Source organism: Erythrolamprus reginae, chromosome 1 (genome assembly GCF_031021105.1).
Source record: "Erythrolamprus reginae isolate rEryReg1 chromosome 1, rEryReg1.hap1, whole genome shotgun sequence".
In the NCBI taxonomy this organism is placed as follows: Eukaryota; Metazoa; Chordata; class Lepidosauria; order Squamata; family Dipsadidae; genus Erythrolamprus; species Erythrolamprus reginae.
The window spans coordinates 310,453,917-310,471,666 of NC_091950.1; the positions used below are offsets into that span (position 1 = coordinate 310,453,917).

Sequence of the window (17,750 nt, forward strand, 5' to 3'; positions counted from 1 at the left end):
CCCAGCTGGGGAGGTGGATTTGCCGCCCCCCGCCAGCTCGATCTCCCTCCGGTGGCTGGGGACATGGATCCACCGCCCTCGCCAGCCCGATCTCCCTCCATGTGTGTGTGGGGGGGCGACGAACCGACGACCGGAGGCTGTCCGTCCGTGTTGGGTGGTGCAGGGCAGGCACAGGCAGCCCCAGGGGAGAACGAGGGAGGGAGAGAAAGGAAAGATAAAGAAAGGGAGGGAGAGAAAATTGAATGAAGGAGGGAGAGAAAGAAAGAGTAAGAGGTAGAAAGGATAGAGAAAAAGGAAGAGAAAGGGAGGGGGAGAAAGGAAAGAGGGTGGGAGAGAAAGAAGATATGAAGGAGGGAGAAAAAGAAAGAGGGAGAGATAGAAAGGATAGAAAGAGGGAGAGAAAAGAAAGAGAGAGAAAGGGAGGGAGAGAAAGGGAATGAAGGAGGGAGAAGGGGTGAGAGATAGAAAGGATAGACAGAAAGAGTGAGGAAGGAAAGAGAGATGAGAGAGGAAGGAGGAGACAGAAAGAGAGAGGAAGGACGGGGAGCGAATTATGGATGTCAGAACTCACGCATGCGTGATAGCGCGTGCCCACACTTTATTTATTTGGTTATTTGTTTATTTGTTTATTTGTTTGTTTGTTTGTTTGTTTATTTGTTTATTTGTTTATTTGTTTATTTGTTTATTTGTTTATTTGTTTGTTTGTTTGTTTATTTGTTTATTTGTTTATTTGTTTATTTGTTTGTTTGTTTGTTTGTTTGCTTATTTATTTATTTATTCATTCATTCATTCATTCATTCATTCATTCATTCATTCATTTATTTATTTATAGTTCTATGCCGCCCAGTCCCAAAGGGACTGCCGCTCAGACACTATACTTTTCCGCCCACAACGGAAAAAAATTAGAGGGGACATTGATTCCCACTCTCCCGGCCTTCTGGAAGAGCTTAAAAACACATCTATGCAGGCAGATGTTGGGCTGTTGAACTTGGTCACTTTGTGCCAGCCCCTATTATCACTTGATTGTTGCAGTTATGACAGAGTAGTATGAGATGGTTTGTCTGTGATAAAATTTTAAGTCAAGGGGTTTTATAGTGATGTTTCATCTAATTTCGATTTCTTCCATTGCTATGTATTAATATGTTGTAAGCCACCCTAAGTTCAGGAGAAGGGTGGCCTAGAAATCAAAGAAAGAAAGAAGGAAGGAAAGAGAGAAAGAAAGAAAGAAAGAAAGAATTTTCAATTTTAATTCTTCATAGACCAGTATTGAAAACCCAAATTCATAGTTCCCTTCAAATACCTGAGAATCCTTTTTATACCTATCCAATGCGATTGTGTTGGTGCAACAGTAAAGCGACTCAAGATTCTTATTGCACAACCTATGTCTGGTCTGGACCATTGTAACAGATATAATAGGCTTCCTATTACTGACTGAGATATCTCTTGATCACAGGCTTCACTTTCGTCCTCATCCAAACTACTGTATTATGAAAAGCTGTGCTCATAGGTGTTGGAGCAGTATTACAATCTTTCATATTGTATCTGTCCAACAACTGTTCAATTTTTTTTCTTTCACTAAGAACGTAACAACCTTTCTCAGTCTTTTGTAGCTATACACCAAAATAATTTTTTGTCTCCCAAATTCTTTAGTTCAGTTTTCTTCTCTAACTTATTAGCAAATTCTTTTATCTGTGATACATCCTTTGCAATGGAGCAAAGATCACCCCCAAATGCTAATAGTTGACTATCCACACCTTGTAATAACTTTCCAGTGTATATGCAACCATCAGCCTTGCAACTCTTGAACCCAAGACCCTTCAATGCATTATATGAACAGATATTTCAATTCCTGGCTGATTGCTTCAGGCCATAAATGGCCTTGTTCAATTTATACACCACGTTAGGCTTTTTACTTTCATACCCTGGTGCTTGAACCATGTAAAGTTCTTCCTCTAACTCAGCATTGAGGGATGCAGTGGTTATGTCAAAATGCCAAATTTTATGGCCACGTGCCACTGCTAGTGCAAGCCTGATGCTTTCACTCCTAACAGTTGGCACAAATACCTCATCATAGTGCACATTCTTCAGCTGTGAAAAACTTTGTGCCACTAACCTTGCTTTATATTGTAATTCATTATTGGGCAGTACAGTGATACCTCTACTTATGAACTTAATTCGTTCCGTGACCAGGTTCTTAGGTAGAAAAGTTTGTAAGAAGCAGCAATTTTTCCCATAGGAATCAATGTAAAAGCAAATAATTTGTGCGATTGGGGAAATCACAGGGAGGGTGGAGGCCCTGTTTCCTCCCAGGAGATTCCTAGAGAGGCCCCAAAAAAGCTTCTCCCTGCCTTTTCCAGCTGTTTCCTCCCAGGAGATTCCTAGAGAGGCCCCACAAAAGCTTCTCCCTGCCTTTTCCAGTTAAAATTTCGGAGGCTAGGGTTTGTAAGTGAAAAATGGTTCTTGAGAAGAGGCAAAAAAATCTTGAACACCTGGTTCTTATCTAGAAAAGTTTGTAAGTAGAGGCGTTCTTAGGTAAAGTACCACCGTACTTTCTTTTTGTATATCCATTTGCATTCTACAGCTTTGCTGTCCTGTGGAAAAGTCACAAAAATACAGAGTGCGTTCCAAAAATAATGCAATTTTTTAAAAAAGTAATTTATTGAACATATTTGCACAAAAACTTAGAATTCTGTCCTTGGGCATCTACACATTTTTTCCAGCGACTCTGCCACTACCAGTAGGCGCCCTGGAAGGCGTCTTCGGGGACCTCTCGCAAGGTCTTCATCACGGCTGATTGGATCTCTTCTATGGATGAAAAATGGGTTCCTTTCAGGGCTGGGAACAAAAAGAAGTCTGCTGGGGCGATGTCAGAATTATGGGGGGGGGCAGGAACATACGGGCTCTTAGCGCATTGTGGCAAGGCGCGATTTTCATCCATAGAAGAGATCCAATCAGCCATGACGAAGACCTTGCGAGAGGTCCCTGAAGATGCCTTCTAGAGCGTGTACCGGTCATGGCAGAGTCGCTGGAAAAAATGTGTAGAGGCCCAAGGACAGTACTTTGAAGAATTTAAAGTGTTTGTGCAAATCTGTTCAATAAATTACTTTTTAAAAAAATAATTGCATTACTTTTGGAATGCACCCTGTAGACACTCTATGGTCTCAAATTGGATTTCATTTCCTTGTCCAAGGCTTCTTGCCACTTTTCTTGTTCAACTTTAGGTAATGCCAACACTTCTTGGCACATACCATACATAACACATTTAACTTTACTAACAGAACACCTGTCAGATGGAATCCCTGTGGTGGAATTTTCCGTTACTCTGACCTGCATGGCATTGTCTGCTCCTGTGTGTCATTTCTCTGTTGCTTCATATCTTGTTGAGCTTTATCAGTTTCTCCTCCCTGAACACTGACAACATTACTAAGTGAGTGACCATCACTAAATGAGTGACCATCACTAAGTGTATCATCATCACTTAATCATCGTCATCCAAAACTCAAGATATAGTCAGATCAATCTGAGCATTACCCACCTAGATCAAGGAAAATCCATTGATGCAATTTATATTGACTTTTGCAAAGCCTTCGATTCAGTGGTCCATGACAAACTACTCCTAAAACTCAAATCCTATGGCATCTCTGGATTCCTCCATAGCTGGATTATTACATTCCTGTCAAACAGGCAACTAGTTGTCAAAATTGGAAGCGCCATTTCCACCCCTGTCCCGGTTAAAAGTGGCATTCCCCAAGGCAGCGTACTAGGACCTACTCTATTTATTCTCTACATCAACGCCCTATGAGATCATATCACAAGCAACTGTGTTCTTTTCGCCGACGATGTAAAACTTTTCAACACCATGGACAACACATCTACTCTCCAAAAAGACCTCGACTTTGTCTCACATTGGTCTAGCACATGGCAACTTCAAATCAACCAGCAAATGTTCTACCCTCCACATCGGCAAAAAGAATCCGAACCTCATCTATAAACTGAATAAACAAAATCTCACAGCCAACTCCCACTCAGTAAAAGACCTTGGAATACTAATATCAAATGATCTAAATGCCAAAGCCCACTGCAACAATATCACCAAAAAGGCTTCTCGAGTTGTTAACCTGATCCTACACAGCTTCTGCTCTGGCAATCTCACGCTACTTACCAGAGCCTACAAAACGATGGACCATGAGGTCTTTTTCTGCCGTCAGACTTCTGTGTTTCTATGTTTCTAAAACCTTTGCCAGACCCATCCTTGAATACAGTTCATCTGTCTGGAACCCATACCACATCTCGGACATCAACACCCTTGAAAATGTCCAAAGATACTTCACCAGAAGAGCCCTTCACTCCTCCACTTGAAACAGAATACCCTACGAAAGCAGACTATCAATCCTAGGTCTAGAAAGCTTAGAACTACATCGCCTAAAACACGATCTAAGTATTGCCCACAAGATCATATGCTGCAATGTTCTACCTGTCAATGACTATTTCAGCTTCAATCACAACAACACAAGAGCACGCAACAGATTCAAACTTAATATTAACCGCTCCAAACTTGACTGTAAAAAATATGATTTCAGCAACCGAGTTGTTGAAGCGTGGAACTCATTACCTGACTCAGTAGTGTCAACAAACATTTTTCCCTTAGACTCTCCACGATTGACCTCTCCAGGTTCCTTAGAGGTCAGTAAGGGGCGTGCATAAGTGCACCAGTGTGCCTTCCGTCCCCTGTCCAATTGTCTCTCCTTATCTCATTTATCTTTTCTTCCTTTCAAATATGTTCACCTATACTTTTATATCTTTTCTTCTATTCTTTTCTTTACTTATATTATTACATACCTTTCTCTTCAGTGTGTATTATGTATTGGACAAAATAAATAAATAAATAAATAGATAAAATAACCTGGGTTGATTACAGGAAAGCCTGTGACTCAGTGCCACACACATGTAATTCTGAATCCCTGGCAGGATACAAACTCAACATGACACTAAGGAACTTTCTGAAGAACTCAGTGAAAGTGAAAGCCAATGCTGAAGTCAACTAAAAAAAGTTCACACAAGTGGCCAGGAAATGTGGTATATAACAAGATGATGCAATATTCTCTTAGCTCTTCTGCAAAGGATTCAACCCATCAATCAGATATGGATACATGAGTGGGCATGGATACAAGTTCAAGACTGGAATTACTATCAGCCACCGCCTTTATATTAAAAATATCAAGCTTCATGCTAAGAGTAAACAAGATGTTGACTTGCTGGTCCACATGACAAAGATCTACAATGAGGGCATTGGGATGTAATTCAGAGAAATATAGCCAGATAGTATTCAAGAGAGGCAAGGTGTTTAAGACTGATGGGATGGAACCACGAGCAGACCACATAAGCAGACATAGCTGCCCCGAGAGGGGCAGCATACAAGTCCAATTAATAAATACACACCAGTTACAAGTACCTGGCTATTCAACAGTCACATAGGAACACTATGAGGAAGTAAGGGAGACAGCAACATCTAAGTACCATCAAAGGATACCATCAAAGGATATGACAGCTCAGTGGGAAGAACAAGATCCAGCCATTTACATATACGGTATATCCTGCCAGTCAATAAATACTCTGCTAGCAGGGGTGGGCAGCAGGCAGGACAGGGTGGAACACAGGTCCACTGGCGGAAATGAAGCTGTGTGCCCAGCTACATCTAATTATCCCCCCCTCCCATCGTCATCCTCCTCCTCGGAAAGCGAAAGGGAGACCAGCACCGGCAGGAGTTGCAGGGGGCCCATTTCCTCCCCCCTATTTTCTCAACAGCTGATTGGTATCCATTCACCTAGCTACCTAGCCTGAGGCATGGAGTGACCCAGGAAGGAGAGCGCGGGAAACGCGAAGCAAATTGTCACCCCAGAGAGCGACACTGGTGAGGTTGTAAGTCGAGGACTTAACAGTTCACTTGAACGGTGATCGTTCCATCTGATCACATGGATGGCAAGCCACTCCTACCCATTCACATGACCATCAAGCCACACCCACACAATAAGCCACACCCACAGTAAAAATTTTGGCTGCCCATTACTGTCTGCTAGTCAGCTGGCCCAAGGCGGACATGGAGGCTGCCAATGTGAAGACCTGGAAGCTACTCACAAAGCACTGAGATTTTCACTCCAAGTCCAACACCTAGAAGTTGTAGACCAGGTGAAAGGAGAGCAGGCAGGGTCTGGTGAGTGTCAGACCTTGGATGAAACCCAGAACGTTTATGAATGTATCAGCAAAGATGGTACTCAAAAATGAGCTTCTGAAAGAAAGCCTAAGGCAGCAGCTGACATTGGAAGAATAGCAAAGAAGAGGAATTGCTATGACAAGATATGAATATGCATGGGATACCAGTAACTTGATAGCTGAAGAGGCTGACATTGGGAAAATCTACCATGGCTGGAAGGGGTTGGACTTAAAGACAGCACTGAGGCACTGATCAGAGCAGCACAAGAGCAAGCACTAAACACCAGATCCATAGAAGCAGGGATCTAACCACACTTGACAAGACCCGAGGTGCAAACCTCTGAGAGGCCTCAGAGACAGTCCAAAAGAATAGAATATTTTTTTTAAAAAAAAATTATTAGAGTTTAAACATACAAACATTCACAACAAAAAGAAAAAAGGAAAAAAGAACAGAAAAAACAAATACATAACACTATAAATACATTTACAAAAACATCAACATCAAACACCTTCCTTGTATTCTTTAGTTTTCTTGTTTTGCAAGATACAGTGGGTAAAAAAGGGGAAAAAATCATTTCGGTTATTAAATTCTCTTTGTCTATATATTTGTTATTCTTTATTGGCCAAGTGTGATTGGACACACAAGGAATTTGCATATGGTGCATATGTCTTGGTGCAGGTGGCATTAGCATATTACACTGAATGGCCCCACTAAGTAGCTGGTGCTGTGCATAGGAATGTCTGACCAGTGTGTGAGCTACTCTTCCCAAAATTGGCATGAAAGATGTCAAAGAAGGCTGAGGGGGATAACAGGGTAAAGATCCTGTGAGTAGTGTTGGGTGAACCGAACCCACACAATTTGGGTCCGTACCGAACTTTGTGGTGTTCCGCATGCCAGACCCAAACCCGAATTTTTAAAAAAATTCTGCTCCGGTTCAGCGTTCGTGCCAAACACCATGAAAGCCACTGCCCGGCTATCATCTGCTGAGAAGAGGAAGAGGAGCTGGGCACCAGTGGTGGTGGAGGAAGGCAAACACTGGGGAGCTGTCGGCCGGTCGGGAGGATGGGAGGGAGGCACAAAAGGAGCTGGGGAATCCCACTTCCTGGATCACCTTTGCATCCTTAGCAACCTGCTGGTATACGTGACGTCAAAGCTCCGCCCCCAGAACCTCTTCGTGGGAGGGATTCCCCAGCTCCTTTAAAGGGAGGTCTTTTCACGTAAAAATAAACATTGTTATTTTTATGAAAAAGGACACCGCAGCCACGCTGCAAGCAAAGGGCAGTCCTTTCATGTAAAAATAAAAATTTTAATTTTTACGTGAAAGGACCTCCCTTTGCTTGCAGCGCCACTGCGGCATCCTTTTTCGTAAAAATAAAAATAAATAAAAATTAAAAACGATGGGATTCCAGGGGCGGAGCTTTGACGTCACGTAGCGTTCGGAGTTCGGGTTCGGTTCCGGTTCAGCCGAACTTTACGTGAAGTTTGTCCGAACTTGCCAAACCTGAACACCGTTGAGTTCGGCCACCACTACCTGTGAGGCTTCAAGATCCAGAAGGACAGGCAGAATCCTGGCCACACAATCAGACACTGTGGGAGTAAACAATGTCTCAAAACAGTGGTGCTGATAGATAGAAATCAAAGGACAGCAACATCAGGCGGTATAAGACGATGGAGATATTATCAGTGGCAGAAGGACGAACAAGAAAGAATATGGAAAATAAAGGCAAAAGGACTCCCAGCACTCAGGGCTGTGACTCCTAAGCTGGGACAATAGCTTCAATAGATCCCAGGAACAATATCATTTTCTTTCCTTCCTTCCTTCCTTCCTTCCTTCCTTCCTTCCTTCCTTCCTTCCTTCCTTCCTTCCATCCTTCTTTCCTTCCATCCATCTCTATCTCTATCTCTATCTCTATCTCTAACTCTATCTCTATCTCTATCTCTATCTCTATCTCTATCTCTATCTCTATCTATCTATCTATCTATCTATCTATCTATCTATCTATCTATCTATCTACATCATCTATCTGTAAAAGGGGTGACAGTTCAATGAAATTGCACTAATAGCTTTTGGTAGAAGGACATTACTGAACATTAAAAGTCATCTGAAATGTTTTGGATACGCTCATGTTCTTCTTCTTCTTCTTCTTTTTTTTAGCAACAATTATTCCTGTTCCCAGATGGGGTCTGGACTCTGGAGGTCCTTTACATTTCCATTTATTTAAAATCTTTCTTCACCTCCCCAGTATTTCACATTAAAATAAGTCAAAATGGAAAGGAGATTAAAATTTCTTGCCAAATGTCCTTGGCGTGTATGATTCCTACAGATCTTTTGCTCTCCTTGATTACCATGAATGACTTCTTATGTTTAGTGTCTAAATTGGAAGAAAAGTTAGCAACCTGTGTTCATTGTCCAAGGAATAAATTCCTTCTAAGGAATCTCTTCCTTATTTCTCGTTTTATATTATAATCATTTTCCACAAGACATTTAGTTTTCTTGACAGCAGAAAAGCCATTAACATGGAAAAAGAGCATTACTTCCATGTATCTGAAAGTCTATATATTTCTCTCCATATCAGTAAACACTTCTTGAAATAAATGCACTTATTCTGCAAGAGCCACAATTCCCTGCAGCAGAATCATATCCAAAATATTCCCTAGGTATGAATTATATCTGGGGCATTCAGGGCAAAATATGAAATGCATCCCATGAAACAAAAACAGTGTCTTTAAAGTGTAGAAAATAAATGACGATTCCCTACACAATTCATAGAGAAAAGAAAAGAAAAAATGTAGCATGTTTAGAAGCACCAGCATGGAAACATCTTTAGATAACTTAGTGAAAGTAGATGTGAAACATATCTGTAACCTAGGGATAAATTAAATACAATATTGAAGATTAGTGAAAAGGATTATCAACCTGCATTTATTTTTAACAGAGCTTTGTCGAGGGGATGGGGAATATTATATTGTACAATTTTTCAAATGCCTCATCTGTTTAATCTTTCTCCCTTTTCTCATATTTTCCTTATCAACACGGTCAACCTCTCAAAATTGAGACAGCACAGATTCCTCTGTGCCTTGGGTGTAAAAACTGCGGCCTTCCAGGTATTATGGAATTACCAGTAGCTTCAGGCAGCTTGGCCAATACTGAAGGATTCTGGGAGTTGTAGGTTAGCTAAATATAGAGACCTGTGGTTTTCCCATCCCTACTGTGCAGCCAAGGTCATACAATTTTTTCCGTTCTCTGTTTTTTAGAAACTGAACCTATAATTTATTGCTTTGATAACCACTATTTATATGTAATCTTCTTTGTTTTACAGTTTTGTTTTAAACTAGGTTTAACTTCAAAAACTACTATTAATGCATTGGTTGTTGATTAGTTTCCGGACACAATTCAAAGTGTTGGTGATGACCTACAAAGCCCAACAGGGCATTGGACCAGAATACTTACGGGACCGCCTTCTGCCGCATAAATCCCAGAGGCCGATTAGGTCCCACAGAGTTGGTCTTCTCCAGGTCCTGTTGACCAGACAATGTCATCTGGCGGGGCCTAGGGGAAGAGCCTTCTCTGTAGTGGCCCTGGTCCTCTGGAATCAACTCCCTCCGGAGATTTGAACTGCCCCCACTCTCCTCGCCTTTTGCAGGAGTCTCAAGACCTATCTATGTCGCCAGGCATAGGATAACTAGTGTATCCCCCACTGACCATTGAAAGTTATGTGTGTAGTTATGATTGTGTAGTATTGAGTGTTTTTTTTTAAGGTAATGGGTTTTAGTTACAGTTTTTAATTATTAGATTTGCATTTGTATGGTTTCATTGTTGTTGTGAGCCACCCTGTGTCTTCGGAGAGGGGCAGCATACGTCTAATAAATTATTATTATTATTATTATTATTATTATTATTATTATTATTATTATTATTATTATTTCTGTCACTTTCTTAGGCCATTATCAGATATATCTCAGATCTGTCAGAGAAGCAAGCTAAGCATCCTTCCTCCACAGAATAACTGATTATGTTTCCACACATCTTTTTAAAAAAGCTTTTAAAACCAGGTGCAATTTCAAATGTCTCATAAACCCAGAACCAGCTGAGCTCTTGATTAGGAAAGGACTTTACTTGGTTTCAGGCAGATGTATAGTACCGGCTCTGGAAGAAAAATACCAATTTATGCCAATGCAAATTTTATCCACACAATGGACCAATGGTGGAATCCTTTTTTTAAAAACTACCAGTTCTGTGGGAGTGGCTTGTTGGGTGTGGTGTGGTTTGTTGGGCGTGGCTTGGTAGGCATAGCAAGGGAAGGATACTGCAAAATCTCCATTACCACCGCACTCCAGGGAAAGAATACTGCAAAATCCCCATTCCCTCCCCACTCTGGGGCCAGCCAGAGGTGGTTCTCTAAATTACTCAAAATTTCCGTTACCAGTCTTCTGAACTACTCAAAATTTCCACCATCAATTTTCCAGAACCTGTTAGAATCTGCTGAATTTCACTTCTGACAGAAAAAGTCAAGAACTGTGATATAAGGAAAGAGGGCTGAAATATTTCTTAAGTCCTGGGAAGCAGGAAAACATTCAGAAGTAACTTACTGCCTGATTCAGTGGGTGGTAAGAGGGACAGGCAGTAAAGTCCAATCGAACTTTCAAGGTTCTGTTATTATAGTCTATCTCAAAGAATATAGATTGTCCTCATTTAGCAACTGCCCCATTTAGCATCCATTTGCAGTTATGAAGGTGATGAAAAAGGAACTTTATGACCAATACTTGCATTTACAGCCTTTGCAGATCTGTCAAACAAAGAAAAGCTGAAGGGGGATCATAAGCACTTAGCAACCACTTTGCTCAACTGAACTGCTGATCCCAGTTATGGTCATTAAATGAGGACTACCTCTAGTTCTAATCTTATATACAGAGTTAATTTTTTGCTTTATCTTTTGGGTCTCAAATCATGTCAACCAAGAACTTAATAAGATGAAAAGGGCAGTGAAAAAGAAATTCAGGCAAAGGTCAGAAAATCACAGAACTTCCCTAATAACTCAAGGTAGATGTTATAGCTGGATATCATCAGCACAGTAATGATTCCATCCCCAAAATTGCTAGATGACCTCCTCAATTTCATATAGAGATGACGATGGATTCCTATGGTATCTCATAAGTTAGGGAGCATGAGACTGACTTCTTCTCATCCACAACAATAGGCAGAAACCTTCCACAGAGCAAAAAAAATCCCAGCGACCAGTTAGGTCCCACAGAGTTGGTCTTCTCCAGGTCCAGTCAACTAAACAATGTCATTTGGCAGGACCCAGGGGAAGAGCCTTCTCTGTGGCGGCCCCGGCCCTCTGGAACCAGCTCCCCCCAGAGATCAGAATTGCCCCCACCCTCCTCGCCTTTTGTAAGCTCCTTAAAACCCACCTTTGTCGTCAGGCATGGGGGAATTGAGATATTCCTTCCCCCTAGGCCTATACAATTTCTGCATGGTATGTTTGTGTGTATGTTTGGTTTTTAATAAGGGTTTTTAGTTATTTTAAATATTAGATTTGTTTTATTATTGTTGTTAGCCGCCCCGAGTCTATGGAGAGGGGCGGCATACAAATCAAATAAATAAATAAATAAATAAATAAATAAATAAATAAATAAATTTAAATAAATAAATAAATAAATTTAAATAAATAAGAAAGAAAGAAAGAAAGAAAGAAAGAAAGAAAGAAAGAAAGAAAGAAAGAAAGAAAGAAAGAATATTTACTAGACTGGCTGTAGAGATTGGGGTTGCTGCTTAAAAAAAGGATTGGCTTTTAAATTTTTTAGCAAGGTTCTCTGCCTGGTTGCTGGGTGGGTGTGGCCATGGTGGGCGTGGTCTAGTCAGTCTCCTGCACCACAATGTGGGGTAGGAGGGTTTGCCCTCACTGGGCTCGGGAGGCTTTCCTTGAGCCTCAGAGAGGGCAAAAACAGCCTCCCCAGGGTCCAGAGATCCTCTGAAGGCCAGAAACAGGCCTTCCCGAACATCCAGTAGGCCCGTTTCTCGCCCTCCTGAGCCTCCGCACATGCAGAGGTGGGTTCCTAACGGTTCTAACTGGCTCTATAGAATTGGTAGTAAACTGGTGGTGATGTCATGGAGCCGGTTCTATTGGTGCTGGTCTGTGGTAGCCGCCATCTTGTGTTTGGTTGCTTGGGGGGGTTTGCTATTTTTTTGCTGGTTTTTGCTTCTATGCATGTACAGGAGATGAGTTTTTGACACTGTACATGCATGTGTGTGTGTGGCCACATGGCGCACAATGCATGCATGGCCATGCGGCGCATGAGGAAGCAAACTGGTGTCAAGGTAAGTTAGAACCCAACCCCGGTGCCCTGTATTTACCTGCATCCAAACCGGGCCATGTGGGGACTCCTGGAAGAGTGGGGTGGGCCGGGCCAGCCACAAGTGGTATTTGGGGGTTCTCCAACTGCACAGAATCTTAACTAGAGGTTCTCGTGAACCCCTGCGAACTCCCAGCAGCCCATCCCTGTTTTAAACCACTGCAAAATAGCATCCCCCCTCTCCACATCCAATCTAATAAGTATCTTCCCATGCCAGGCTCCAATATATGAAGACGAGAAGACACCTGATCACTGTTAATGAGATCATTGATGTTTTGCCTTAAATAAATTATTTCTATGGTGTTAAAGCCTTGCAAGAATGAAGGACTGCAGACTTAGTGTAAGTAACGGTTCTTTTTATTCAGAGCAGAAGGTAATGGTTTAAGGAACGAAACAAGACAACAAACATGGCTGTGCCTGGCAATTATATATACCCCGGGCTGCCAGGCTCAGCCAACCAATCACCTTGTAGTATTTTCCTGCCCAAGGAATATGGGGCGGGTACAAGGCCTAACTGTCCTCTGGACACAACATATGGTTTAGTATAAATGTACACATAACTTTAACATTCCAGTTCCCCTCTTTCAATATATTTAGTTTTTTAAAAAATCCTGACTGGAATTGATTGTACTGAATATTTGTAATTCCTTCTAAATATTCAAAAACTATTTGTAAGAAAGCCATCTTTCAGGCATGTGTATCACCTTGCACTCTTATATTTTTTTGAATCCTGAAATAAACACTTGGCCTTATTGCCATGCACTCAAAAACCCAATTGGGCTTATTATCGGGGGATGTTTTATTTTGGGGAAAACAGGGTGTGTGATTTTGAAAAATTCCCCACTGACTTGCTCAGGGATGGACTCAATGCACATCTAATGGTTGGTGGTGAGAGTTGAATAGAATCTATTACAGATGAAACGAACAAAATAACGTACACTGTTATTTGGTCAGCTATATGATAACATGTATCCCAAGAACTGACAATAAATAATGGCAAACATCACACCTTTGATGAAATTCAAAAGACAAGATCTTGGAGCTGAGTGCTGGAAAAACAATTGATACCAGAAATATTCTCTAGAGCAGAGTTTCCCAAACCTTGGCAACTTAAAGATATATGGATTTCAACATTGAGGGTGGCTGGGGAATTCTGGGAGTTAAAGTCCACATATCTTAAACTTAACAAGGTTGGGAAAACCCTGCTGTTAGAGTAAGTGGTAATCAAAGGTATCGGCCATGGAAGTTGCAAAATAATACAGTGTTCCTTCACTTTCCGTGGGGGACGTGTTCCAAGACCACCCGCGAAAGTCGAATTTCCCCAAAGTAGAGATGCGGAAGTGAATACTGTACACTATTTTTGGCTATGAACAGTATCACAAGACTTCCCTTAACACTTTAAACCCCTAAATTGCAATTTCCCATCCCCTTAACAACCATTTAGATTATTACTCACCATGTTTATTTATTAAAGTTTATTAAAAAAATATTTATTAAAGGCGGATGAATGTTTAGCGATGACATATGATGTCATCGGGTGGGAGAAACCGTGGTATAGGGGGGGGGGGGAAACTGTGAAGTATTTTTTAATTAATATTTTTGAAAAACCGTGGTATAGACTTTTCGCGAAGTTCGAACCCGTGAAAATCGAGGGAACACTGTAATAATAAAGATGGGGTTTTTTTATAGTCATATCATGGCATCCAACTTCACTTCTTTTATAATTCTGCAAAATAGCAATAGCACATATGCTTCCACAGTAATGCCAGGATCAATCCATTATTTGAACTGTGTCAGCTATCTTGGGCTTCCAAAATTCCCAATCTCTGGGCTCCAAGTGATTAGCTTGATGGGTATTGAGTGAGCTGGCCCAGCATATTTTACTGTGAAAAATGGCCTCCGAAGGGGGTGGTTATTAATGGTTGTGTCTACAATCCATAATCTAAGGCTCTGCAGAGCAAACTACACAACACAATCCATGGAAGAATGAAACCCAAATAGGAATATGAAACTATCAATATCTATAAGGTTCACACCGGGGAGAGAAAAATGCTTCTAGACAAATAATCTCAATATTTTTAGAGCGATTCACTTCTTATTAAACATTATTTTGTTAATGATGTGACCTAGGATTATGTAAAAGAATGCAGTCTTTTAGAATAATTGCATTTGTGCCTACTCATAAGTCACTCCTTTTAGGTTGAATGCGAATTACTGTAATATCAGTAGGAATAGGACTGCAGATTTAGTCATACATGTGTTTTATACATGTATGTAAAATTGAAATATACATTTCTACCTCAGCTTTCTGGTAAAAATTGTATAAAACATTCAGCAACAGTGATGAAATTAAAACAAAGTAATAAACTATAACAATCCAATTAAAGCATAAAATCATGGAAGGTGAAAGTTCAGTTAACAGTACTTTTTATATGGAGGCAGATTAGTCAGTTGAAACCAACTTCAGTATGGTTACAGGTCTGCTTATAAACAAATCTGTGGGGAATTTTTTTTCTTTTTTTACTAAGGAAATGAGTTTAGTAGAAATGGGTCTATCTTGCGTCTATGACAATTTGCCATAGCCAACTTGCTACAGCCAACTTACCACAGGACAATTTGATGTGGGACAAGAGTTACATTAATAAAGAAAAGTTAGAATAGAATCATTAAAGAAACCAACCAGTATGGTTACAAGTCTGCTTAGAAACAAGTCTGTGGGGATTTTTTTTCTTTTTTTACTAAGAAAATAATTTTAGTAGAAATGGGTCTATCTTGCGTCTATGACAATTTGCCATAGTCAACTTGCTACGGCCAACTTACCACAGGACAATTTGATATGGGACAAGAGTTACATTAATAACAAAGAAAAGGTAGAATAGAATCATTAAAGAAAGTATGCCAAAGGAGGGATTGAATGAACTTTAAAAAAAATATTTATTTATTTATTTTGAATAATTAAATTTAATTGTTAAATTGTTCTGTAGCTGGTTGACCAGTGGCAAGTTGGCCATGGAAAGTTATCCCATAGCAAATTGGCCATGGCGATTTGGCAGTGGCAAGTTGGCCAGGATGGAGTTGCTTCTTGTGTGTTTGCTGCAATGGGTTGGCTTTGGCAACTTGTCCCATTCTGGGCTAACATACCTTCCTAATCAAAGCCATCCAGCGCCTAAGAGCAACCAATGAAAAGGCCTTCTCTTCAGGTCTTGTCTAATAGGTTTTTAGTTGATGGCAGACTAGATCAGTGGTGGTGAATATGTTTTTCCTCAGGTGTCAAAAGCACACACACACACACACACTATTGCACACACTCCAGTGATCACACCCATAATTCAGTGCCCCCCCATCTCCAGCCATGTGCAATCCCCCTGTGCTGCCCCACTCCTATGCATGTATGCACGATCCCCCACTACCCCATTTCCTGACTTTGTGTGGGCCTGGTAGGCCCATTTTTCACCCTCCCCAGTGTTGTGGTTGGCTCTGGCCCAGTTCCTGCCCCAAGGAATGTGGAAGTGGATGTGGGGGAAACATCTACATGCCATAGGCCTGTTTTGCTCCCGATAGAATCTCCCGACGAAGTCTCCTCTGACGAAGGAAGCATGAGTGGCAGGGAAGAGTGGAGTTTGGCAGACAGCCCAGGAGGAGATCAATCATCCTTATCATCCCTGGATTCTGCACAAGAACTTATGATGGACCCACACATGCATAGGGTGATGCATAGGAGAGAACAACTGAAGGATTATTACAGGAGATAAGTGAGGCCACCTGTGGTTGGGTGGGGCTGCTGTAATTAGTGCTACAGATAAAAAGAGCAGCGTGCTGGTTTAGCCTCATGGAAGTTTATCTGATTCATAGTTCGTCAAGATCGTGGTTTGTTGTTTCCCTGTTCAAGATTGTATGTGGAATTTCTGGACTTTTGGAATTGTACTCAATTTCCCAGTTACTGGGTGAGAAATTGGATTGCATTTAACTTGTGCCTTTGTACCAGAAAATCCCTTTGACATTTTAAAAGGGAGTTTTTTCTGCTGTTCTGTTGATAAAGACTTTTGGTTTTCCTTCTATCGTGTGTTGTGTGTCTTTTTGGACTAATTACCCTGTAATTATGGGCGGTTGGGACACGCCGGCAGAACACCCAGGCTCCAGATGTTTTCTTGGAACTTAGGGAGGGTGAAAACATCTTTCCCCACCCCCTGGAAGCCCTCTGGAGGCCAAAACCTGCCTCCCAGAGCCTCCGTGCAAGCCAAAAATCAACTGGCCAGGATGCACATGCACACTGGAGCTCAGCTAGGGCAACAGCTTGCATGCTTGCAGATATAGCTCCACATGCCACCTATGGCAGGCGTACCATAGGTTCTCCAACACTGGACTAGATAAATAGCTTTTTCTGAGAATCCCAATGCACTCTATCCCAAGTCACATCATTAACAAAATAATACTTTGAGTAACATCTAGTATATTTAAGAATATTTATGGGGTTAATCAAACATTCATGCCCTACTTTTCTGAAAATTGTTCACAGGCTTGCAAATAAAATATCAATAAGCCTGATAAAGACAAAAGCAAAAGCCATACATTAAAAAAAAGAAAAGCCAGCAGCGGTAACAGCTTTAAAGCAGAAATGACCCACTTAAAAATAGAAGTCATAGAGATAAGTTAAACATTGAGACACTGTTTGAAATGCCTTCAGTACACATCAGAGGCTGACTTCCAGACTGTAGGCTGTCAGGATAAAGGGACAATTTTCATAGGATAGAGGTAAAAAAAAGAAAAAGAAAGATAATTGCAGATCCTTATCAATTCCTGTATTGGGAATAGAAGGGCCATAATGGTGGAAGCGGAAAGGCAGTAAAAGATCCAGAACCTAATGATTTATGACTATATATTCCTTTATGGCAGAGGTACCCATACTTAGCAACTTTAAGACTTGTGGACTTCAACTCCCAGAATTCTCCAGCCAGCATAGCTGGCTGGAGAATTCTGGGAGCTGAAGTCCACAAGTCTTAAAGTTGCCTAGTTTGAAGACCTCTGCTTTAAGGGGATGTGCTCTGTAAGAAATGTATAAAGGGACTCACCTTGAAATGGGAACACCCTTGATTTGGAATCTATTCCAGAGTATCAACTTTTCTGAATAAAATAATGCAAAAATGTCTATATCTGCCCCCCGGTATCCCTGGGACAACAATTTTGT

The 17,750-nt window shown here is 41.1% G+C and overlaps 1 protein-coding gene across 1 annotated transcript in view; it reads right to left on the reverse strand.

The window, feature by feature from the left end:
- Positions 1-2,959, reverse strand: part of TMEM244 (transmembrane protein 244) — a 52,028-nt gene extending 49,069 nt beyond the window's left edge. Inside the window, exons 1-2 of the mRNA XM_070766328.1 lie at positions 2,898-2,959; positions 1,922-2,044 (exon numbers count right to left, since the gene is read on the reverse strand). Of these exons, the coding sequence (XP_070622429.1) occupies positions 1,922-2,044; positions 2,898-2,959 (185 nt within the window). The remainder of the gene's footprint in view (positions 1-1,921; positions 2,045-2,897) is intronic.
- Between the last annotated feature and the right edge of the window lie 14,791 nt (positions 2,960-17,750).